At 36.7% G+C, this 27,005-nt stretch overlaps 2 protein-coding genes and 1 pseudogene across 2 annotated transcripts; all 3 read left to right on the forward strand.

Annotated features, from left to right (window-relative positions):
* Nucleotides 1-1,127: 1,127 nt before the first annotated feature.
* Nucleotides 1,128-3,895, forward strand: LOC115437627 (tripartite motif-containing protein 16-like). Its single transcript, XM_030160914.1, has one exon. It carries the CDS (start codon nt 1,219-1,221, stop codon nt 2,938-2,940), a length of 1,722 nt encoding a protein of 573 aa, XP_030016774.1. The 5' UTR covers nt 1,128-1,218; the 3' UTR covers nt 2,941-3,895.
* A 5,979-nt stretch (nt 3,896-9,874) lies between these two features.
* Nucleotides 9,875-13,205, forward strand: LOC115437430 (tripartite motif-containing protein 16-like; annotated as a pseudogene).
* Nucleotides 13,206-17,373: 4,168 nt separating this feature from the next.
* LOC115437626 (tripartite motif-containing protein 16-like) lies at nt 17,374-19,726 on the forward strand. Its single transcript, XM_030160913.1, has one exon. The coding sequence runs from the start codon at nt 17,395-17,397 to the stop codon at nt 19,129-19,131; it is 1,737 nt and encodes a 578-aa protein (XP_030016773.1). The 5' UTR covers nt 17,374-17,394; the 3' UTR covers nt 19,132-19,726.
* Nucleotides 19,727-27,005: the final 7,279 nt, after the last annotated feature.

Raw genomic sequence — 27,005 nt, forward strand, 5'->3', positions numbered from 1 at the left:
TCAGGTAAAGGTGGGTGTTTTTAGAACAAAACCTAATTTTATTCCACTCTTGTTGGTGACATTAACAGGAATGAAACACTTCCACAACTGCTACAAAATAAAAGTCTTCCAGTGTTTCATTGGACAGAAACCATTCACCTCTTAAAGGGGCTTTTATTTTGTGAATGTGAGCTTTTTCTAATGTGGGAAAGTTTCTACTAATGCCACTTTGAATTTTCACCTAAATGTTCACCTACAAACACTGAAACTGTACTAATCAGTCATATTTAAGCAGTTTTTTACCCCTCAGCTGAGGGATATTGTAATTGTTTGGTCATCTGTCTGTCTGTCTGTCTGTCTGTCTGTCTGTCTGTCTGTCCATTAAACGACATAATCACATTATCTGTAGAATGCACTGAGATATCTGCACCAAATTTATACTGTGGATGCATCTTGGCATGGAACAGAAGAATACTGAAAATAGGTGACATTAACCTACTTTTTCAAGGTCAAATGGCCTTGTGTCTTGTGCAGTTAAAATATCTGAGTACTTTCAAATATAAATATGTATGTAATAAATTTTACACAAAGACAGTCTAATGGAAATCATAGGGCAGTAACTTTCAACAGAATCTTACACTATATTTGGCCGAGGTGGATTAAAACTGTGCAGCACCTTATGTTTATTGTATGTTTTCAGTTAATGCCCTACTTCTCTTTTCATACCTTCATCTGAACTGTCTGAATATTATCATGAAAAAGGAGCTTCAAACACACCCTTGCCAGGGTTAATTATTGATCCATAGTGTTATTTGTGCAGTGGTCATTGACATTTACAAGGCTCATAAATGTAGTTCAAGTACATTTTAACCATCCATAGTCGACTTTAGTCATCGTTAATCAGGTGTTGGTGAAAATAATGAGGGGACAGTATCTTCAAACCACGATCTACAGCAGCTGATGAGTAAAACAGTCCAAACCCTGACTGTGTTTATGACAGAATTGGTCTTAGAGACTGAACTTTTTTCTCCTCTGTGTCGAAACAAACAGAGCAGCTCCGCTCTGTCCTTACATGACCTCGACTCCTCCCCTGCAGATCTGACAGTTTCCAGGTGGGTGGAGTCAACATGATGTGGATTAAGACAGTAAACAGGAAACACTGCATGTACAGATCAGAGCTCAAACTGTTTTCACTCAAAGTGAAACTTAACTTAACAGTTGTTGTTACATAAAGCAGAAATGGCGCAGAAAGGAGTTCAGCTGGATCAGGAAACACTTTCCTGTTCGATCTGTTTGGATCTACTGAAGGATCCGGTGACTATTCCCTGTGGACACAGCAACTGTATGAGCTGTATTAAAAAACACTGGGATGAAGCGGACAGGAATAACAGCTGCCCTCAGTGCAGACAGACCTTCATACCCAGGCCTGTCCTGGTCAAAACCACCATGTTGGCAGATTTAGTGGAACAGCTGAAGAAGACTGGACTTGAACCTGCTGCTGCTGACCACTGCTACGCTGGAGCTGAAGATGTGGTCTGTGATGTGTGCACTGGGAGGAAACTGAAAGCTGTCAAGTCCTGTCTGGTGTGTTTGGCTTCTTACTGTGACAAACACCTTCAGCCTCATCATGAATCTGCTGCTTTTAAGAAACACAAGCTGATGGATCCGTTGGAGAAGCTCCAGGAGAACGTCTGCTCTCGTCATGGTGAGGTGATGAAGATGTTCTGCCTCACTGATCATCAGTGTATTTGTTATCGTTGCTCTGTGGATGAACATAAAGGCCACAACACAGTCACATCTGCAGCAGAAAGGACTGAGAGGCAGACAGAGCTGGAGGTGAGTCGACAGAAAATTCAGCAGAGAATCAAAGACAAACAGAAAAATGTGAAGGTGCTTCAACAGGAGGTGAAGACCATCAGTCGCTCTGCTGACGAGGCAGTGAAGAAAAACCACAAGATCCTGACTGAGCAGATCCGACTCATGGAGGAAAGAAGGCGTAAAGTGAAGCAGCAGATCAGATCCAAGGAGGAAACTGAAGTGAATCGAGTCAAAGAGCTGGAGTCGAAGCTGGAGCAGGAGATCACTGAGCTGAGGAGGAAAGACGCTGAGATGGACAAACTGTCACGCACAGACGACCACATCCAGTTTTTACTCCAGTATCCATCAGTGTCCAAACTCAGAGAAGATCCAGACTCATCCAACATCGACATCCGTCCTCGGAGTTACTTTGAGGATGTGACGACAGCTGTGTCAGAGCTCAGAGATAAACTACAGCACAGTCTGAGAGAGGATTTGGACCATCAACCAGGGTTAGGTTTAAGGTTATGGTTAGGGTTAGGGTTAATCCTAATCCTAACTATATGCCATGTTTCACCGTCAAATCAACATCCTGAACCACAGACCAGAACAGATTTCTTGCAATATTCATGTGAAATCACACTGGATCCAAACACAGTGAATGAATATCTGTTACTGTCTGAGGAGAATAAAAGAGTAACAGTTATGAGACAGACACAGAACTATCCTCATCATCCAGACAGATTCAGAGGCTGCTTTCAGGTCCTGAGCAGAGAGAGTCTGACTGGTTACTGTTACTGGGAGGTGGAGTGGAGTGGGGGGGACGTTTGGGTCGCAGTCGCATATAAGGATATTAAGAGAAAAGGAAACTCTGATGAATGTAAATTTGGACACAATGACAAATCATGGGCTTTATATTGTAACAAAAATACTCCTCTATTTTGGTACAACAATGTCCAGTATCCTGTCTCAGGTCCAGTTTCGTCCAGAATCGGAGTGTACCTCGATCACACAGCAGGTAATCTGTCCTTCTACAGCCTACAGCCCTTCTCTGAAACCATGACTCTGATCCACAGAGTCCAGACCACATTCACTGAACCTCTGTATGCTGGAGTTTGGCTTTGGTACAATGGAGACACTGCCTACTTTCCAAAACTCCAGTAAACTCATTGTTAACTTTGATCCAGTTGATCAGATCCGTCTTCATGAATCTGTCTCTAAAACACATGACAGAAAAATAGATCAACTTTTTTTTTTCGTGAACTCACAATCCAGATTTGGTCCCATTCAGACTTTTTCCTGAGGATTGTAATAGTCAACTGTATGTGACTATCAACCAGCCAATCGTCTGTTTATAAAACCATCTCTGATGTTCACAGAGCTGTCATTAACTGAGGACGACACAACAAGACTTTCATCATGTCTGTGTTTTTAAAAAGTAAAACAAAGTGGTGCCGTTTTTCTACTTTGGAGGAGTTTAGTTCAAATCTAGTGTTCTTTGCTGTTTCCTAAAGAATCAGCGTGGACTGACGATGCTCAGTCATGTGACTGGAATGGGTTTCAGATAATAGTGGAACCTGATTGGTTCAGTTACAAATACATGGACATGGATTTGGAGACAACGATAGAAGTGGAGATAATGAACAAACTCAGACGGAGGCTGAGCTCATGTATGTAAACCTGTTAATCAGATTTAGTTTATTCTTGTATCTGTGCATATATGAAAAAAAGAAAGAAATCATAGAAAACTGAAGTGATTGAGTCAAATAAGAGCTGAAGACAATCACAGGAAGTTTTATTCTGTCACTACTTATGTACAAACCCCAGAAGTAATCTTATAATAGACTGAAACATGGAAACATGGTTTTTGATTATTTGTGAAGTGTATGTAAATGCATCATGTCTGATTATTACAGTTATCTGATTACTAACAGGTATAGGGTTTTTATGGTCATGGAAACAGGCTGAAAATGTTGGATGATCCAATTCAATAGATAGATGTCAGCCATCTTATAAAATGAAGACATTTTTCTTAAATCTTCATATATTTAATTTAAGTCACTGTATTATTGTCTTTTAGTGTTTTTATTGTTTATGTCTTATACCTTTAGAATATTTTACTCTTCATGCTTGTACTCTGAGAGTCCTCTGCACAGGGATTTCTGTGTACATGAACAGATGTAAAAATGGAACCGAAACTTTATCAGATCTTATTAAAGCCTGAGGTGTGACAAATTACAAAATACTGATGTTGTAATATGAGACAAGATGTAATGTTAGGAGAAATATCAATCATCACATAATGGGGAAGTGTATGGAAAAATATTGATTTGTGCATAAAAAAATAAAGCAAGTAAAATGTGGAAAAAATGCAAGTGTTCCTGCTGGGGTTTGAACATCGTAGACTGTAGAGTTACTTACTGAGCTATCCGTCTACATGTACTTCAGGGCACAAATTTTTGCATCCCAATGCTCTCATGTATCTTGCATGGGGGGGACATTTATGATGAGAGTTTGTATGTAACTCAAAAGTAATACTGGGGTCTTGTAATGCATTATGTTGTAAAGTATGGAATTACTTTTAAATAACACTAACAAGTAATCTGTATTACAATTTGGAAGTAACTTGTACAACACTGTTTTTATCTTAAATCATCATGAACAGGACATCTTACAGCTGTAGACATGATATGTCCCAATATTTATGTCCATATAGTTTATAAACATCAATGTTTCCTTCAAGTTTCATGGTAGATTTTTCTTGCTATGTTTGATGTGAAGAAAGTAGATGGTTGGTTGTGGTAGAAAATTATTATTTATAGTCAGAGCATGAAAACTATTTTAGAAATTTAGAAGAATAACATTTAAAATCATAGTCATGGATTAAAACAACAAACAAAATCAATGTTGAGTGAAATGAAGTAAAAACCATGTCTGAGTCATTTTGGAAGCAAAGATAATTATTTAAACCAAACTAACCAATGCAATGATATTTATCCCTATATAAAAGTATATTCTGACATTATTAGTCATTATTGTTTGGAATCCCAGACCCCTGTGAGAAAAGGAACACCTGAATTCAATTTGTCCACATACTTTTGTCCATTTCATGTGTGTCTCTACAACAGAATCAGAATCATCTTTATTCACCAACTATGTAAACACATACAAGGAGTTAATTGCTGGTGCATTTGGTCTGTAGTAAATTATAAATACAATATATTTATTAAAACATGTCAAAACTAAATAAGGAAAACAAGACACTATACATATAAAGTCTGTACATAAGGACACAGTATCAACTTCTATACAGTTATGGGGCAATTTTTAGTGCAATTATGGATCTGAATGGAGAGAGTTCACTGTTTATTAAAGTGACTGCTGTGTGGAAGAATCTAGTCCAACGTGTCTTTGGTTTTAATGTTTCCTCATTCTTCTTCCACATTCCTGTTCAGTGGGTGGAAGGAGAAGAGTTCACACAAAAGTGTCCAGCAGGTGGCAGCAAATCATTTAACTTTGAATTATAGATGGAGTAGAAATGGCAACAAACCTCAGTGAAACGAATTTAAATAACTGGATTCATCTCACATACTGAATAGAATAGAATAGAATAGAATAGAATAGAATAGAATAGAATAGAAAAACACCTGCACTATGAGAATAAAGTCGGAAAATTTCAAGTCAAAGTCAAATACAAAAATCATTTCATAATTTTCTGAGAATAAAGTCGTAATATTTTGAGAATAAAGCCATAATATTACTGGAATAATGTCGTAATTTTAAAACAGGCAGGAAAAATATCATAATTTAGAAGAATAAAATCATACCCACTCATCACACAATGAAGAACTAGGAACATTTTGTGAGGTTCTACTTTTACTTGGGTTTCGTTCGGTCCAACAGAAGTGAAAGTTGCTGCTTCACTTGTGTTCGCTGTAATCAGAAACTCTGTCATCAACAAGGCTTAAGGCTTACAATGTATAAATTATGACTTTTTATTGCATTATTGCGAATTTATTTTCAAAGTATTATGACTTTAATCTCATAAAAGTACAGCATTGTTTTCATTAAATTATGACTTTTTTTAAACTACAACTTTATTCACCTAATATTATAACTTTATTCTTGTAAAATTATGACTTTTTGTATTCGATTTTATTCTTATAAAATTACGAGTTTTATCTTGATATTTTATGACTTCATTCTTGTAGTGACAAGTGTTTTTATTTTCTTATGTGGCCTTAGTATTCCATCGTATTTAAGTGATTTATCACCATTTATTATGATATTATCCTCTGCATTTTTCATTTTTCACTGAAAATCAGGTGTTTTTTCACATTTAATTCACTGATCATGTAGATGTTCATTAAAGCTCAGAGGATACTCAAAGGTTATTATATCAAAAGCAGAAAAAAACTGAAGAAAAAGTGACTTTTAAAGCAAAATATATCATTAACTGAACATAAAATCAAGCATCTCTATCCATTGTCATTGATCCAACTCCTTGGGTTTTACTGGTGAATCAATGTTGTAAATGACGGTGTTTCCACGGTAACTACGGCGCCTCTGAACATCCAAATGGGTCATATCTGATGACCATGAAAAGATGACAGACTGTATTTTACACCAATTATTTACATGTATTGATAGGATTAGTGGATCAACAGGTATTAAACAGGTTCCATCAGCAGGTGGTTTTGGTCGGTGGTGATGTTTGGGTCTTTGTGGGTTAAAAAAACAAGACTTGAGTATATTTCATTTGTAGTTCTAAACATATTTATGGTGTTTTTATACTTACTTTTTGTCTTTAACACAGTGTTATTCCTCTGTCCTACATCATTCATCACATGCACATTTACAGTTATGCAAATGAGGTGATGATTTAGCAGTTTCTAGTGGCTTTTAGGACAGACAGAGGATTGTTACTGAGGAACTGGAAACACTGGGCACATGTCTGAAAGAATGAAAACAGTAAACGACTACTTTTATTCACATATTGTTTGTAGATGTCATTGGTCTTGTTTGTTGTTGTTTCTGTCTATAGATGTTTTCATATATACATTTATACTGTTGTTATGATCGTTGTCATTTCTATCTATATATTTCTTATATATCCTTTTACTTTTCTACTTTTTGTGGTGGTTGTTTCAGCTGGTTCTGGAATTAAGGACAAGTCGTCGTTTTCAGACATGTCTTTTTCACATTTTTACTATTTATTTTTTCACTTATTCAAATTATTGTTTAAATGAATTAAAGATAATAATTGACAGCCGCTGCTCTGCTTTTTACCCCTCGGCCAGCGCCCACAGGGGTATTGTCTTGCAGCGTCCGTCTGTCCGTCCTTCAGTGTCAACGCGATTACTCTTCACACAATCACTGATCTCCGTCATGTTTGGTATTTAGGTGAAACTTGTGAAGAATTCATAGGGCGTCGACCTTGACCTTCATTTTCAAGGTCAAATTGAGGTCAACACGTCAGAGTTGACCAATATTTTTCAGGTGTTTGGAGGTCAGTGCGTGGTCATGGGACAGATGGAAGACACTAGTTAGCAGCAGGGGTGTAGGTGCAGGGCAGAACTCATGGTCCAGAGGGGCTGAGGGTCATTACAATGTTCAGCGTGGTCTTGTTAAATGGTTTTGAAGGTAACGTTGGGATCTGAACTCCCCACGATAACCCCAAACCATAAGAAGCAAAGACTTGCATCATCATTCAGACCAGTTCAGTTCAGACCTGAGTGAAAAACCTCAAGGCAGCTGAATTATGGGGTGGGTTTTAGATGGATCTGAAGATATTTTGATTCATTTATTTATTTATTTTTAGCCAGCCGCCCGAAAGGGAGGCAAGGGTATTGTTTTTGGTTTGGTGTGTTTGTTTCTTTGTTTGTTTCTTTGTTTTTTAAACACTCTACCAGTAAAACTATTGGTTGAGTTTATACCAAATTGGGTTTATAGATTGAGAGTGACCTAGAATAGATCTCATTACATTTGGGAAAAGTAAGTCAAAGTTCAAATTTTTTATGAATTTTTTAAATCTTTTTTTCCCATTTACTTATAATCAGCAAAATTTCAAATGCCTGTAGCAGCAAAAGTATTGGGTGAATTCATACTAAATTGGATTCATAGACTGCTAGTGACCCAGAATAGATGTGATCACATTTTGGGAAAAGTAGGTCAAAGTTCAAGTTTTCTATGAATTAAAAACAAATAAAAAATTTCTCCCATTTACTTATAATGAGGAAAATTTCACATCTATAAAAACATCAATTTTGTTTCAGTTTACTTAAAACTTGGCACATATATAGAGGCAAGTGATATGCTGATTTCACTACATGCATAGACATGATGACATGAGCTGCATCGATGCCAAAATAACTGAAATATGTGCAAGGGTCGGGGTTTGTTGTGCCTGGAACCACTTGATAATTCAGCCTTTTTTAACAATGAAAAATGACTCAATGAGATTAACCCCTTTAAATTCTACCCATTTTGGCCTAAAACATCTAAATAAAGTCTTAAAGATATTTAATTCATATTTTTTTCTGAGCCATTTCCAGTACAGACATGGTCCTGGCCTCTTTTGAAAGGTAAGAGTCTGCATTTTCACCCAGAACATTCAGCATCACTGCAACTGGTCCTGGTCCTGAGCTATAACAGTCTAATGATCCTTCTTCTTGTCATAGGGTCAGAGGTCATAACAAATAGTGACTTTAACTTTTACAACACATTTAGTTCAGTTTTTTTGTGTCTTTTAAGGCTTTGCACATTTTTCCTATATTTTCTTATTCTATGTGAACAAAACAGAATTAGAAATAAATATGTACGATCATTTCAACCCTGAAAAAACACACAGAAAAAGGTGGAATTAGACTTTTACGCAGGACTGTAAATATAGGTGAATATATAGGTATCCTGCATTCCTCAAATCAGGTCCAGACCTTTATTTCTTTTCTGTCATTATTTCTTCTGTTTATCAGGTAAAGGTGGGTGTTTTTAGAACAAAACCTAATTTTATTCCACTCTTGTTGGTGACATTAACAGGAATGAAACACTTCCACAACTGCTACAAAATAAAAGTCTTCCAGTGTTTCATTGGACAGAAACCATTCACCTCTTAAAGGGGCTTTTATTTTGTGAATGTGAGCTTTTTCTAATGTGGGAAAGTTTCTACTAATGCCACTTTGAATTTTCACCTAAATGTTCACCTACAAACACTGAAACTGTACTAATCAGTCATATTTAAGCAGTTTTTTACCCCTCAGCTGAGGGATATTGTAATTGTTTGGTCATCTGTCTGTCTGTCTGTCTGTCTGTCTGTCTGTCTGTCTGTCCATTAAACGACATAATCACATTATCTGTAGAATGCACTGAGATATCTGCACCAAATTTATACTGTGGATGCATCTTGGCATGGAACAGAAGAATACTGAAAATAGGTGACATTAACCTACTTTTTCAAGGTCAAATGGCCTTGTGTCTTGTGCAGTTAAAATATCTGAGTACTTTCAAATATAAATATGTATGTAATAAATTTTACACAAAGACAGTCTAATGGAAATCATAGGGCAGTAACTTTCAACAGAATCTTACACTATATTTGGCCGAGGTGGATTAAAACTGTGCAGCACCTTATGTTTATTGTATGTTTTCAGTTAATGCCCTACTTCTCTTTTCATACCTTCATCTGAACTGTCTGAATATTATCATGAAAAAGGAGCTTCAAACACACCCTTGCCAGGGTTAATTATTGATCCATAGTGTTATTTGTGCAGTGGTCATTGACATTTACAAGGCTCATAAATGTAGTTCAAGTACATTTTAACCATCCATAGTCGACTTTAGTCATCGTTAATCAGGTGTTGGTGAAAATAATGAGGGGACAGTATCTTCAAACCACGATCTACAGCAGCTGATGAGTAAAAACAGTCCAAACCCTGACTGTGTTTATGACAGAATTGGTCTTAGAGACTGAACTTTTTTCTCCTCTGTGTCGAAACAAACAGAGCAGCTCCGCTCTGTCCTTACATGACCTCGACTCCTCCCCTGCAGATCTGACAGTTTCCAGGTGGGTGGAGTCAACATGATGTGGATTAAGACAGTAAACAGGAAACACTGCATGTACAGATCAGAGCTCAAACTGTTTTCACTCAAAGTGAAACTTAACTTAACAGTTGTTGTTACATAAAGCAGAAATGGCGCAGAAAGGAGTTCAGCTGGATCAGGAAACACTTTCCTGTTCGATCTGTTTGGATCTACTGAAGGATCCGGTGACTATTCCCTGTGGACACAGCAACTGTATGAGCTGTATTAAAAAACACTGGGATGAAGCGGACAGGAATAACAGCTGCCCTCAGTGCAGACAGACCTTCATACCCAGGCCTGTCCTGGTCAAAACCACCATGTTGGCAGATTTAGTGGAACAGCTGAAGAAGACTGGACTTGAACCTGCTGCTGCTGACCACTGCTACGCTGGAGCTGAAGATGTGGTCTGTGATGTGTGCACTGGGAGGAAACTGAAAGCTGTCAAGTCCTGTCTGGTGTGTTTGGCTTCTTACTGTGACAAACACCTTCAGCCTCATCATGAATCTGCTGCTTTTAAGAAACACAAGCTGATGGATCCGTTGGAGAAGCTCCAGGAGAACGTCTGCTCTCGTCATGGTGAGGTGATGAAGATGTTCTGCCTCACTGATCATCAGTGTATTTGTTATCGTTGCTCTGTGGATGAACATAAAGGCCACAACACAGTCACATCTGCAGCAGAAAGGACTGAGAGGCAGACAGAGCTGGAGGTGAGTCGACAGAAAATTCAGCAGAGAATCAAAGACAAACAGAAAAATGTGAAGGTGCTTCAACAGGAGGTGAAGACCATCAGTCGCTCTGCTGACGAGGCAGTGAAGAAAAACCACAAGATCCTGACTGAGCAGATCCGACTCATGGAGGAAAGAAGGCGTAAAGTGAAGCAGCAGATCAGATCCAAGGAGGAAACTGAAGTGAATCGAGTCAAAGAGCTGGAGTCGAAGCTGGAGCAGGAGATCACTGAGCTGAGGAGGAAAGACGCTGAGATGGACAAACTGTCACGCACAGACGACCACATCCAGTTTTTACTCCAGTATCCATCAGTGTCCAAACTCAGAGAAGATCCAGACTCATCCAACATCGACATCCGTCCTCGGAGTTACTTTGAGGATGTGACGACAGCTGTGTCAGAGCTCAGAGATAAACTACAGCACAGTCTGAGAGAGGATTTGGACCATCACCAGGGTTAGGTTTAGGTTATGGTTAGGGTTAGGGTAATCTAATCCTAACTATATGCCATGTTTCACCGTCAATCAACATCCTGAACCACAGACCAGAACAGATTTCTTGCAATATTCATGTGAAATCACACTGGATCCAAACACAGTGAATGAATATCTGTTACTGTCTGAGGAGAATAAAGAGTAACAGTTATGAGACAGACACAGAACTATCCTCATCATCCAGACAGATTCAGAGGCTGCTTTCAGGTCCTGAGCAGAGAGAGTCTGACTGGTTACTGTTACTGGGAGGTGGAGTGGAGTGGGGGGGGACGTTTGGGTCGCAGTCGCATATAAGGATATTAAGAGAAAGGAAACTCTGATGATGTAAATTTGGACACAATGACAAATCATGGGCTTTATATTGTAACAAAAATACTCCTCTATTTTGGTACAACAATGTCCAGTATCCTGTCTCAGGTCCAGTTTCGTCCAGAATCGGAGTGTACCTCGATCACACAGCAGGTAATCTGTCCTTCTACAGCCTACAGCCCTTCTCTGAAACCATGACTCTGATCCACAGAGTCCAGACCACATTCACTGAACCTCTGTATGCTGGAGTTTGGCTTTGGTACAATGGAGACACTGCCTACTTTCCAAAACTCCAGTAAACTCATTGTTAACTTTGATCCAGTTGATCAGATCCGTCTTCATGAATCTGTCTCTAAAACACATGACAGAAAAATAGATCAACTTTTTTTTTCGTGAACTCACAATCCAGATTTGGTCCCATTCAGACTTTTTCCTGAGGATTGTAATAGTCAACTGTATGTGACTATCAACCAGCCAATCGTCTGTTTATAAAACCATCTCTGATGTTCACAGAGCTGTCATTAACTGAGGACGACACAACAAGACTTTCATCATGTCTGTGTTTTTAAAAAGTAAAACAAAGTGGTGCCGTTTTTCTACTTTGGAGGAGTTTAGTTCAAATCTAGTGTTCTTTGCTGTTTCCTAAAGAATCAGCGTGGACTGACGATGCTCAGTCATGTGACTGGAATGGGTTTCAGATAATAGTGGAACCTGATTGGTTCAGTTACAAATACATGGACATGGATTTGGAGACAACGATAGAAGTGGAGATAATGAACAAACTCAGACGGAGGCTGAGCTCATGTATGTAAACCTGTTAATCAGATTTAGTTTATTCTTGTATCTGTGCATATATGAAAAAAAGAAAGAAATCATAGAAAACTGAAGTGATTGAGTCAAATAAGAGCTGAAGACAATCACAGGAAGTTTTATTCTGTCACTACTTATGTACAAACCCCAGAAGTAATCTTATAATAGACTGAAACATGGAAACATGGTTTTTGATTATTTGTGAAGTGTATGTAACGCATCATGTCTGATTATTACAGTTATCTGATTACTAACAGGTATAGGGTTTTTATGGTCATGGAAACAGGCTGAAAATGTTGGATGATCCAATTCAATAGATAGATGTCAGCCATCTTATAAAATGAAGACATTTTTCTTAAATCTTCATATATTTAATTTAAGTCACTGTATTATTGTCTTTTAGTGTTTTTATTGTTTATGTCTTATACCTTTAGAATATTTTACTCTTTCATGCTTGTACTCTGAGAGTCCTCTGCACAGGGATTTCTGTGTACATGAACAGATGTAAAAATGGAACCGAAACTTTATCAGATCTTATTAAAGCCTGAGGTGTGACAAATTACAAAATACTGATGTTGTAAATATGAGACAAGATGTATGTTAGGAGAAATATCAATCATCACATAATGGGGAAGTGTATGGAAAAATATTGATTTGTGCATAAAAAAATAAAGCAAGTAAAATGTGGAAAAAATGCAAGTGTTCCTGCTGGGGTTTGAACATCGTAGACTGTAGAGTTACTTACTGAGCTATCCGTCTACATGTACTTCAGGGCACAAATTTTTGCATCCCAACGCTCTCATGTATCTTGCATGGGGGGGACATTTATGATGAGAGTTTGTATGTAACTCAAAAGTAATACTGGGGTCTTGTAATGCATTATGTTGTAAAGTATGGAATTACTTTTAAATAACACTAACAAGTAATCTGTATTACAATTTGGAAGTAACTTGTACAACACTGTTTTTATCTTAAATCATCATGAACAGGACATCTTACAGCTGTAGACATGATATGTCCCAATATTTATGTCCATATAGTTTATAAACATCAATGTTTCCTTCAAGTTTCATGGTAGATTTTTCTTGCTATGTTTGATGTGAAGAAAGTAGATGGTTGGTTGTGGTAGAAAATTATTATTTATAGTCAGAGCATGAAAACTATTTTAGAAATTAGAAGAATAACATTTAAAATCATAGTCATGGATTAAAACAACAAACAAAATCAATGTTGAGTGAAATGAAGTAAAAAACCATGTCTGAGTCATTTTGGAAGCAAAGATAATTATTTAAACCAAACTAACCAATGCAATGATATTTATCCCTATATAAAAGTATATTCTGACATTATTAGTCATTATTGTTTGGAATCCCAGACCCCTGTGAGAAAAGGAACACCTGAATTCAATGTGTCCACATACTTTTGTCCATTTCATGTGTGTCTCTACAACAGAATCAGAATCATCTTTATTCACCAACTATGTAAACACATACAAGGAGTTAATTGCTGGTGCATTTGGTCTGTAGTAAATTATAAATACAATATATTTATTAAACATGTCAAAACTAAAATAAGAAAACAAGACACTATACATATAAAGTCTGTACATAAGGACACAGTATCAACTTCTATACAGTTATGGGGCAATTTTTAGTGCAATTATGGATCTGAATGGAGAGAGTTCACTGTTTATTAAAGTGACTGCTGTGTGGAAGAATCTAGTCCAACGTGTCTTTGGTTTTAATGTTTCCTCATTCTTCTTCCACATTCCTGTTCAGTGGGTGGAAGGAGAAGAGTTCACACAAAAGTGTCCAGCAGGTGGCAGCAAATCATTTAACTTTGAATTATAGATGGAGTAGAAATGGCAACAAACCTCAGTGAAACGAATTTAAATAACTGGATTCATCTCACATACTGAATAGAATAGAATAGAATAGAATAGAATAGAATAGAATAGAATAGAATAGAATAGAATAGAAAAACACCTGCACTATGAGAATAAAGTCGGAAAATTTCAAGTCAAAGTCAAATACAAAAATCATTTCATAATTTTCTGAGAATAAAGTCGTAATATTTGAGAATAAAGCCATAATATTACTGGAATAATGTCGTAATTTTAAACAGGCAGGAAAAATATCATAATTTAGAAGAATAAAATCATACCCACTCATCACACAATGAAGAACTAGGAACATTTTGTGAGGTTCTACTTTACTTGGGTTTCGTTCGGTCCAACAGAAGTGAAAGTTGCTGCTTCACTTGTGTTCGCTGTAATCAGAAACTCTGTCATCAACAAGGCTTAAGGCTTCAATATATAAATTATGACTTTTTATTGCATTATTGCGAATTATTTTCAAAGTATTATGACTTTAATCTCATAAAAGTACAGCATTGTTTTCATTAAATTATGACTTTTTTTAAACTACAACTTTATTCACCTAATATTATAACTTTATTCTTGTAAAATTATGACTTTTTTGTATTCGATTTTATTCTTATAAAATTACGAGTTTTATCTTGATATTTTATGACTTCATTCTTGTAGTGACAAGTGTTTTTATTTTTTTATGTGGCCTTAGTATTCCATCGTATTTAAGTGATTTATCACCATTTATTATAATATTATCCTCTGCATTTTTCATTTTTCACTGAAAATCAGGTGTTTTTTTCACATTTAATTCACTGATCATGTAGATGTTCATTAAAGCTCAGAGGATACTCAAAGGTTATTATATCAAAGCAGAAAAAAACTGAAGAAAAAGTGACTTTTAAAGCAAAATATATCATTAACTGAACATAAAATCAAGCATCTCCATCCATTGTCATTGATCCAACTCCTTGGGTTTTACTGGTGAATCAATGTTGTAAATGACGGTGTTTCCACGGTAACTACGGAGCCTCTGAACATCCAAATGGGTCATATCTAATGACCATGAAAAAATGACAGACTGTATTTTACACCAATTATTTACATGTATTGATAAGATTAGTGGATCAACAGGTATTAAACAGGTTCCATCAGCAGGTGGTTTTGGTCGGTGGTGTTTGGGTCTTTGTGGGTTAAAAAAACAAGACTTGAGTATATTTCATTTGTAGTTCTAAACATATTTATGGTGTTTTTATACTTACTTTTTGTCTTTAACACAGTGTTATTCCTCTGTCCTACATCATTCATCACATGCACATTTACAATTATGCAAATGAGGTGATGATTTAGCAGTTTCTAGTGGCTTTTAGGACAGACAGAGGATTGTTACTGAGGAACTGGAAACACTGGGCACATGTCTGAAAGAATGAAAACAGTAAACGACTACTTTTATTCACATATTGTTTGTAGATGTCATTGGTCTTGTTTGTTGTTGTTTCTGTTTATAGATGTTTTCATATATACATTTATACTGTTGTTATGATCGTTGTCATTTCTATCTATATATTTCTTATATATCCTTTTACTTTTCTACTTTTTGTGGTGGTTGTTTCAGCTGGTTCTGGAATTAAGGACAAGTCGTCGTTTTCAGACATGTCTTTTTCACATTTTTACTATTTATTTTTCCACTTATTCAAATTATTGTTTAAATGAATTAAAGATAATAATTGACAGCCGCTGCTCTGCTTTTTACCCCTCGGCCAGCGCCCACAGGGGTATTGTCTTGCAGCGTCCGTCTGTCCGTCCTTCAGTGTCAACGCGATTACTCTTCACACAATCACCGATCTCCGTCATGTTTGGTATTTAGGTGAAACTTGTGAAGAATTCATAGGGCGTCGACCTTGACCTTCATTTTCAAGGTCAAATTGAGGTCAACACGTCAGAGTTGACCAATATTTTTCAGGTGTTTGGAGGTCAGTGCGTGGTCATGGGACAGATGGAAGACACTAGTTAGCAGCAGGGGTGTAGGTGCAGGGCGGAACTAATGGTCCAGAGGGGCTGAGGGTCATTACAATGTTCAGCGTGGTCTTGTTAAATGGTTTGAAGGTAACGTTGGGATCTGAACTCCCCACGATAACCCCAAACCATAAGAAGCAAAGACTTGCATCATCATTCAGACCAGTTCAGTTCAGACCTGAGTGAAAAACCTCAAGGCAGCTGAATTATGGGGTGGGTTTTAGATGGATCTGAAGATATTTTGATTCATTTATTTATTTATTTTTAGCCAGCCGCCTGAAAGGGAGGCAAGGGGTATTGTTTTTGGTTTGGTGTGTTTGTTTCTTTGTTTGTTTCTTTGTTTTTTAACACTCTACCAGTAAAACTATTGGTTGAGTTTATACCAAATTGGGTTTATAGATTGAGAGTGACCTAGAATAGATCTCATTACATTTTGGGAAAAGTAAGTCAAAGTTCAAATTTTTTATGAATTTTTTAAATCATTTTTTTCCCATTTACTTATAATCAGTGAAATTTCAAATGCCTGTAGCAGCAAAAGTATTGGGTGAATTCATACTAAATTGGATTCATAGACTGCTAGTGACCCAGAATAGATATGATTACATTTTGGGAAAAGTAGGTCAAAGTTCAAAGTTTTTCTGAATTTAAAAAAAGAAATGGATGGGAAAATTTCATGTCTATAAAAACATCAATTTTGTTTCAATTTACTTGGCACATATATAGAGGCAGTTGATATGCTGACATCAGTACATGCATAGACATGATGACATGAGCTGGATCCAAAACAAACAAAAATATGTGTGCGGGGCAGAGTTTGTTGTGCCTGGAACCACTTGATAATTCAGCCTTTATTTAAACACATCCTTGCCAGGGTTAATTATTGATCCATAGTGTTATTTGTGCAGTAGTCATTGACATTTACAAGGCTGATATATGTAGTTCAAGTGCAATTTAACCGTACATTGTCAACGTTAATCATCATTAATCAGGGGTTGGTAAAAATAATGAGGGGACAGTATCTTAAAACCATGATCTACAGAAGCTGATGAGTAAAACAATCTAAACCCTGACTGTGTTTATGACAGAATTGGTCTTAGTGACTGAACTCCTTTCTCCTCTGTGTCGAAACAAACACAGCAGCTCTACTCTGTCCTTACATGACCTCGACTCCTCCCCTGTAGATCTGACAGTTTCCAGGTAGGCGGAGCCAACATGATGTGGAACCAGACAGCAGACAGAGAACACTGTACATGTACAGATCAGAGCTCAAACTGGTTTCACTCAGGGAAACTGAACCAGTCATTGTTACACAAAACAGAAATGGCGCAGAAAGGAGTTCAGCTGGATCAGGAAACACTTTCCTGTTCAATATGCTTGGATCTACTGAAGGATCCGGTGACTATTCCCTGTGGACACAGCAACTGTATGAGCTGTATTAAAAAACACTGGGATGGAGAAGATATGAAGAACATCCACAGCTGCCCTCAGTGTGGACAGACCTTCACACCCAGGCCTGTCCTGGTGAAAACCACCATGTTGTCAGTTTTAGTGGAACAGCTGAAGAAGACTGGACTTGAACCTGCTGCTGCTGACCACTGCTGCGCTGGAGCTGAAGATGTGGTCTGTGATGTGTGCACTGGGAGGAAACTGAAAGCTGTCAAGTCCTGTCTGGTGTGTTTGGTCTCCTACTGCCACAAACACCTTCAGCCTCATCACGATGTACCTCAGTTAAAGAAACACAAGCTGGCGGATCCGTCGGAGAGGCTCCAGGAGAACGTCTGCTCTCATCATGATGAGGTGATGAAGATGTTCTGCCGCACTGATCATCAGTGTATCTGTTATCTGTGCTCTGTGGATGAACATAGAGGCCACGACACAGTTTCAGCTGCAGCAGAAAGGACTGAGAGGCAGACAGAGCTGGAGGTGAGTCGACAGAAAATCCAGCAGAGAATCAAAGACAAACAGAAAGATGTGAAGGTGTGTCAACAGGAGGTGGAGGCCATCAGACGCTCTGCTGATGAAGCAGTGGAGAAGAATGGCAAGATCCTGACTGAGCTGACCCAACTGATGGAAGAAAGACGGCGTGATGTGGAGCAGCAGATCAGATCTAAGGAGGAAACTGAAGTGATTCGAGTTAAAGAGCTGGAGTCGAAGCTGGAGCAGGAGATCACTGAGCTGAGGAGGAAAGACGCTGAGATGGACAAACTGTCACGCACAGACGACCACATCCAGTTTTTACTCCAGTATCCATCAGTGTCCGAACTCAGTGAAGACCCAGACTCATCCAGCATCGACATCCGTCCTCGGAGTTACTTTGAGGATGTGACGACAGCTGTGTCAGAGCTCAGAGATAAACTACAGCACAGTCTGACAGAGGAATGGAACCCTCAACCAGGGATAGGGTTATGGTTATGGTTATGGATAGTGTTAACCCTAACCCTAACCCTAACCATAACCTTAACCTGTGTTTCACCGTCAAATCAACATCCTGAACCACAGACCAGAGCAGATTTCTTACAATATTCATGTAAAATCACACTGGATCCAAACACAGTGAATGAACATCTGTCACTGTCTGAGGAGAATAAAAGAGTAACACGTACTGGTCAAAAACAGGACTATCCTCATCATCCAGACAGATTCAGTGACTTTCATCAAGTCCTGAGCAGCGAGAGTCTGACTGGTCGATGTTACTGGGAGGTGGAGTGGAGTGGGGAGTTCGTTGAGGTCGCAGTTGCATATAAGGATATTAAGAGAGAAGGAAACTCTGATGAATGTAAATTTGGACACAATGACAAATCTTGGGCTTTATGTTGTAACAAAAACCCTCCTGTATTTCGGTACAACAGTGTCCAGGTTCGTGTCTCAGGTCCAGTTTCATCCAGAATCGGAGTGTACCTGGATCACACAGCAGGTATTCTGTCCTTCTACAGCGTCTCTGAAACCATGACTCTGATCCACAGAGTCCAGACCACATTCACTGAACCTCTGTATGCTGGAGTTTGGCTTCGGCATTGGAAAGTCGGCGTCACTGCCCACTTTCCTAAACTCCAGTAAACTTGTTAACTTTGATCCAGTTGATTAGATCAATATTTACGTGTCCCTCTCGAAACCACACGACAGAAAAATAGATCAACTTTTTTTTTTTCCTGAACTCACAATCCAGATTTGGTCCCATTCAGACTTTTTCCTGAGGATTCTAATAGTCAACTCTTTGTGACTATCAACCAGCCAATAGTCTGTTTATAAAACCATCTCTGATGTTCACAGAGCTGTCATTAACTGAGGACGACACAACAAGACTTTCATCATGTCTGTGTTTTTAAAAAGTAAAACAAAGTGGTGCCGTTTTTCTACTTTGGAGGAGTTTCGTTCAAATCTACTGTTCTTTCCTGTTTCCTAAAGAAGCAGCGTGGACTGACGAGGCTCAGTCATGTGACTGGAATGGGTTTCAGATAATAGTGGAACCTGATTGGTTCAGTTACAAGGACATGGATTTGGAGACAACAATAGAAGTAGAGAAAATGAACAAACTCAGACTGAGGCTGAGCTCATGTATGTAAACCTGTTAATCAGATTTTTAATCATTCTTGTACCTGTGCATGTGTGGAAAGAAAAAGAAATCATAGAAAACTGAAGTGATTGAGTCAAATATGAGCTGAAGGCAATCACAGGAAGTTTGATTCTATCAGTACTTATATAAAACCCCAGAAGTAATCTTATAATAGACTGAAACATGGTTTTTCGATTATTTGTGAAGTGCATGTAAATGCATCATATCTGATTATTACAGTTACCTGATTACTAACAGGTGTAGGGTTTTTATGGTCGTGTAAACAGGCTGAAAATGTTGGATGATCCAGTTTAATAGATAGATGTCAGCCATCTTAAAAAATGAACATATTTTTCTTAAATCTTCATATATTTAATTTAAGTCACTCTATTATTGTCTTTCAGCCTTTTACTGTTCATGTCTTATATCTTTAGAATCTTTTAATCTTTTATGCTTGTGCTCTGAGAGTCCTTTGCACAAGGATTTCTATGTATGTGAACAGGTGTAAAATGGAACCTAAACTTTATCAGATCTTATTAAAGCCTGAGGTGTGACAAATTACAAAATACTGATGTTGTAAATATGAGACGAGATGTAATGTTTGGAGGATTATCAATCATCACATAATTGGGAAGTGTATGGAAAAATATTGATTTTTGTGTAAAAAAAAATAAAGCAAGTAACGTGGAAAAAATGCAAGTGTTTCTGCTGGGGTTTGAACATCGTACATTGTTAAGTTACTTACTGAGCTATCTGTCTACGTGTACCTCAGGGCGCAAATTTTTGCATCCCAAGGCTCTCCTGTCTCTTGCATGACGAGAGTCTGTATGTAACTCAAAAGTAATACAGGAGTCATGTAATGCATTATATTGTAAGGTAAGAAGTTACTTTTAAATAACAGTAACAAGTAATCTGTAATGTATTACAGCTTGGAAATAACTTGTACAACACTGTTTTTATGTTAAATCATCATGAACAGGACATCTTACAGCTGTAGACATGATGTGTCCCAATATTTTTGTCCATATAGTTTATAAACATCAATATTTCCTTTAAACTTTCATGGTCGATTTTTCATGCTGTGTTTGATGTGAAGAAAGTAGATGGTTAGTTGTGGTAGAAAATTATTATTTACAGTTAGAGCATGAAAAATATTTTAGAAATTTAGAGGAAGAACATTAAAAATCATTGTCATGGATTAAAAAAACAAACAAAAGCGATGTTGAGGGAAATTAAGTAAAAACCATGTCTGAGTCATTTTGGAAGCAAAGATAATAATTTAAACTAAACTAACCAATGCAATGATATTTATCCCAATATAAAAGTATATTCTGACATTATTAGTCATTATTGTTTTGTATCCCAGACCCCTGTTAGAAAAGAAATACCTGAATTCAACGTGTCCACACACTTTTGTCCATATAGTGTGTGTCTACAACAGAATCAGAATCATCTTTATTCACCAACTATGTAAACACATACAAGGAGTTACTTGCTGGAACATTTGGTCTCTAGTAAATTATAAATACAATAAATTTATTAAAACATGTCAAAACTAAAATAAGAAAAAAGACATTCTGTACATATAAAGTCTGTACATAAGGACACAGTATCAACTTATATATAGTTATAGGGCAATTTTTAGTGCAATTATGGATCTGAATGGAGAGAGTTCACTGTTTATTAAAGTGACTGCTGTGTGGAAGAATCTAGTCCAATGTGTCTTTGGTTTTAATCTGTTTCCTCATTCTTCTTTCACGTTCCTGTCCAGTGGGTGGAAGGAGAAAGAGAGTTCACACAAAAGTGTCCAGCAGGTGGCAGCAAATCATTTAACTTTGAATTATAGATGGAGAAAAACAAGAAACAACAACAAACCGCATAGGATAGGATACAGCAGAATAGATCTTTATTGTCAATGTTACAGGAACAATGAAAATTCGTTATCAGCTCTGTTTCTGTTTCGCAGCAAACTCTTAAGTGCGGAAAAGACTGTTAAAAACATCACATAAAAATACTGAAAAATATTGGCAATATACAAAACTCCAGAGATCAAACATTAAATACAATACAAATGATAAAAAAAATACAAATACTGCTAAAATACAAATAATTCCTATTAAAATGTACAAAAAGATAACTTTACTACAGATAAGAAATATGTACAACCTATAAGTATATATACAGGTCATAAAGTATATATACAGGTTAAAATTAAAAATGTGATGATTGCACTGAGGTATAAGTCAGGAATAAGTTAAATCATGTAACAATATTGTAGATCATTCTGGTAAATGTCTGTGTATTTGCTAGATATTTATTAAAGCAGACACTGTACTCACTAGTAGTGTGCATGCTCTGACTTAGCAATACATTATAATTACAAGTTATTTACGCACACTGACACAGTAATGTTCTGGTGCCATCACAAGTTGTGATTAAACTGTCAAATTGGAATAAAATAAAATGAAATGAAATGAAATGTGTTGTTTACTACACTGTTGTTACTTGTCCAGCATTTAATGTTTTTTTTTTGTTTTTTTTTGCTGAGTACTTAAGTTTGCTGTGCTATTTGAAATTTGAAACATAAGGCACTTCGATTACACTTTAAAGTTCTAATAATATTTTAACCATGATATTCACAACTATTCTGAGCAGACTTCACCTTCACTGTTTATTCTGTGAGATTGCCATTCTGCTGTTGAAGTATAGACTGTTGAGTATTTGGAAAAAAATAAGTTACACAGTCTAGGCAGCTGTTATTTTTTTCATTTTCTATGTCCGTGTTTATTCTAATGTTGTAGAGGGCATTAGCTAAAAGGAGAGGATGTAGGTCATTCTGCTAAATGTCTGTGCATTTGCTAGATATGTACTAAAGCAGACATCGTACTCACTAGTAGTGCGCATGCTCTGTATACGTTATGATTACAAGTTAGTTAATGTTCATTTGCTATCAAAAGTCATGATTGAACTGTCAACTTTTCAGTATGGACACCCCACTCTTTTCAACAAATATGCAAAAAAAAACAAACAAACAAAAAAGATATATGCATGTACAAATGCCAGTTGATATATTTAACTTTTATCACTTATCTATGAAGTCAATATAATAAACAAATAAGGTCTAAAACATCTACAAAATGTATATAGAAGCACCTCAGCATTCCTTCTTTATCTTCTTCCATTGTTTCTGCAGCTGTAACTGATTAAACTGTTTAATATGTTATGAAAAAAAACTTAAATAAAAGTAACAAACAGCTTTAAATGCATGAACAGACAAAGAAAACTTCTCATAAAACACGGGATATGATCAGTTCATATCATGTACAGTTCATCCAGTCAACCATCTGGACCTCCAACCCGACCTTCTCCACTTAAAAAGTCATGACCATCGCAGCGGTTTCCATTTGTTTCATGTCACGCTGTAGGGAACTGTTGCAGATTATACAAATGTCACAGAAATGTCGAGGGTCGACTCTGGTGCCCGTGTCCTTTAGTTTATTCATTTATGTAGTTTTTTGGGACATGGAGTTAACATGTTGTAACTCACCCACCGATAGGCCTTGAGCTGTTGTGAAAGCACTGTGTCCGGTGCCATCGTGGTCTTCCTGGTCTTTGTTGTCATCGTCATCATCGTAGTAGTCATCATCACTGTCGTGTTCATCTTTGTCTTTTTCATCATCTTTGTCTTTGTCATCTTCATCATCTTCGTCCTCATCGTCTTCGTCTTTCTCATCTTTGTCGTCTTCATTGTCTACGTCGTGTTCATCGTCTACGTCGTCTTCATCGTCTTTGTCGTCTTTGTCGTTTTTGTCGTCTTCGTCGTCTTTGTCTTTGTTATATTTGTCTTCATTATCTTTGTCATCTTCATCATCTTTGTCAGTGTCACTTTCATTGTCTTTGTTGTCGTCTTCATCTTCATTGTCGTCATCTTTGTTGTTGTCATCATCTTTGTCATCTTCGTCTTTGTCATCTTCATCGTCTTCATCTTCGCTGTCGTCATCTTTGTCGTTTTCATCATGTTCATCGTCTTCACCTTTGTTGTCGTTATCTTTGTCATTTTCATCGTCTTCATCTTCGCTGTCGTCATCTTTGTCGTTTTCATCATCTTCATTGTCTTCATCTTCGTTGTCGTCATCTTCATCGTCTTCATCTTCACTGTCGTCATCTTTGTCGTTTTCATCATCTTCATCGTCTTCATCTTCGTTGTCGTCTTCTTTGTCATCTTCATCGTCTTCATCTTCGCTGTCGTCATCTTTGTCGTTTTCATCATCTTCATCATCTTCATCTTCGTTGTCATCGTCTTTGTCATCTTTGTTGTCATCTATGTCATTTTCATCATCTTTGTCATCTGTGTCATCTTCGTCTTTGTCATCTCTGTCGTCTTTGTTGTCTCGGTCGTCTTCATCTTTGTCATCTTTGTCATCTTCATTGTCTTTGTCTGTGTCATTTTCATCATCTTTGTTGTCATCTTCGTCGTCTTCATTTTCTTCATCATCATCTTTGTCGTCGTCTTCATTGTCATCTTTGTCCTCTTCATCTTCTTTAGCAATTTCTTCAAGCATCTTCTCCGAACCTAATGGTTGTACTCATTTAAAATTTTATGTAGCTTCATTGGGACAATATCTACAAAATTTGATCACAGTTTTGAGAAATTTTGATTTTTGCATCATTGATGAATTTTTGAAATGTTTAACATTTGTCTTTACTTATGACGGTCCCTATTTTAATGGTTTTTAACATGGAAATGCTTAGAGATATCAATATAGTTCCTATTGATCACTGATAGGAAGTCATATATGGACTTTCTTTTGGGTCCATGACCTTTGACCTTGAGTGACCTTGAAGGGTCAAACTCAAGATCACCAATGTCTAGATTTCAACAATCTACTGTACTTCACTGAAACTACTGGTTGGATTCATTTCAAATTTTATATCTAGGTTTCTTAAAACAATATTTACAATGTTTGTTCACAGTTTTGACAAATTTACATTTTCACATTTTTAATGAATTTTTGAAATATTTTACATTTCCTTTTACTTCTAATGGTCCATATTTAAATGGTTTATAACATGTAAATTGTTACGGATATCAATATAGTTCCTACTGATCACTGATATATGGACTCATATATGGAGTTTGATTGAATTAGTTGAGTTCTCCTGCAGTGAAAGTCCCGCCCACTTCTGTTGTTAGACTGATCCTCATCCAGACCACAGGACTGGAACACAGAGACAGAACCTGACAACCTCACACGTTCAACTCAGTATTGAGTCTTGATAGAACATGACGCTGACATGCAGGGACGCTGGTCTATTTTCTCTCCTACTTTCTTTCCCCTTCCCCCGCTTTCCCCGGCCTCCAGCCCAGACACCCCCTGCACCGCTTCGGCCCAAATCCCCCTACAACCTCGAAACCATCTCCTCCAAATCCTCCTCACATCAGGACCGAACCTGTCACCATCTTCAACAAACCTCCTCATCTCATATAATCAGAGCTTCTTCTTCTTCTTCTTCTTCTTCTTCTTCTTCTTCTTCTTATTTCCTCCTTAAAGTGATTCACAGGACCATTACTGCTGATATTATCACAGCTACTGAGACAGTAGTCTAAATGTGCATGTATTTAGGTCCACTGTTACATGGTATATCCAGTGTATTAGTATGTCAATCCTCTGCTAAGCCCTGACGCTCCAGGGGTTCGCTCCTTATTTAGGTCATCAGATGGTTAAAGAGTTAATGCTAAACTCCTCTGCAGCCTAAAAAGGAATGGTTTCAACTCCAACAACTGGACTGCGTGGCCTAAATCCTGCACACGACACCACATACAGGTTGGTGCCGTCATTAACTTTACCCTTGAAATGTACAATTAAAGCATTTCTTTTTTTTTCTAATGGTAGAGCGCACACGAATATCAAAAAAGAAATAAAAGCCTTCACAGTTAATAAACAGGAATAAAAACTTCAGAAGGACCCATTCCATATTTAATGTTCAGAATATGAACTGTTACCTTCAGATTAAATACAGATATAAGAGGTTTGAGTTTCCTTTTCTAGCCACTTACATGACCAGCCTCAGGTTTCTTTAAATCCACTTTTTTATATGGTTATGATTGTACTGCTCACTTTCCATCCCACATAGATTGTGCATTATTTAATATATTTTTTGTATTCTTTTTAATACTTTCTATTGTAACATTTTCCAATTATACAATGGCAGTTCTAAAAAAAAAGTGTAAAAATGCAAATAAATAGAAGAAAATCACTTACAAATCTCATAAACCTATATCTTCATGATAATAATGATAATAATAATAATAATAATAATAATAATAATAATAATAATAATAATAATAATAATAATAATAATAAATTGCGAAGAAGAGAGAAGACTTTTATTGACACTGATACTTTTTTTTTTTATACTTTTTTGTTTTTACTGTTGTTTGTAGTGTTGTGATTTTCATTTTTCCAGTTCTGACTGTGTAACTGCTTTTTGGAGTTCAACCAGGTGTTAAAAAGCAGCTGGACTGATTTAGAAAAGAAGAAGAGCCCAAAACAAAAACTACAGGGCCCAAATTCAAATAATTGTTCCTTATATTATTCTTTCTTTCTTTCTTTCTTTCTTTCTTTCTTTCTTTGTTTTTTACTTCATTTTAGTCAATTTTTACATATTTTTTCATATTATTTTGTAAATATTCATTTTTGTTCCTTGAGTTGCTTCTTTTGTTTATTGTTCTACATTTTGGTTTTTATTTGTTTATTTTTTAATTTTGTTCAGTTTGTGGGTTATTTTGTTCATGTTACTTATTATTTTGTTCATTTACTGCTCATTTTTGTTTATTTTATTGATCACTTTGGCTGTTTTTGTTCATTTTGTTACTTATTTTTTTGACCATGTAACTGGTTGGCATTACATTAAAAAGCAGCTGAAATTATTTATATAAAAAAAAAAAGTCCAAAGCAAAAACTACTGGGCCCAAATTCAAATCCTTGTTGTTGTTCAGTGTGTTCCAGTTCACAGTTGATATTCATCATCCTAAATCTCTTCTTGATGTACATTCTGAGTGCCTTATTTAGTCTAAACCTGTCGAACTTCAGTTCCTGTCTTGGTCTTTTTCTGTTATTCCACCTGTTTTCACCCTAAAACACACAGTAAAACAAAACCACTGAAGAAAAGGAACACAAGTACATACTCACAGCAGCTTTAATGAACCTGAAACAGATGCAGATTCACAGCAGCACCTTTACCTGGAATCACACCCCGGGGGTTAAAGGATTAAAGTATCTGACGTCTACATGAACATCTGCAGAAGACTTACATTATTAATACTAACTTTTTCAATTATTCTGCACTCGATTTCATGTTTTAAGATAAAGAGGAA

This window comes from Sphaeramia orbicularis, chromosome 17, assembly GCF_902148855.1.
Source record: "Sphaeramia orbicularis chromosome 17, fSphaOr1.1, whole genome shotgun sequence".
NCBI lineage: Eukaryota > Metazoa > Chordata > Actinopteri > Kurtiformes > Apogonidae > Sphaeramia > Sphaeramia orbicularis.

Bases quoted from the DNA above. Each gene is read 5' to 3' on its own strand.
- LOC115437627 (XM_030160914.1), top strand. From the start codon at position 1,219: ATGGCGCAGAAAGGAGTTCAGCTGGATCAGGAAACACTTTCCTGTTCG.
- LOC115437626 (XM_030160913.1), top strand. From the start codon at position 17,395: ATGGCGCAGAAAGGAGTTCAGCTGGATCAGGAAACACTTTCCTGTTCA.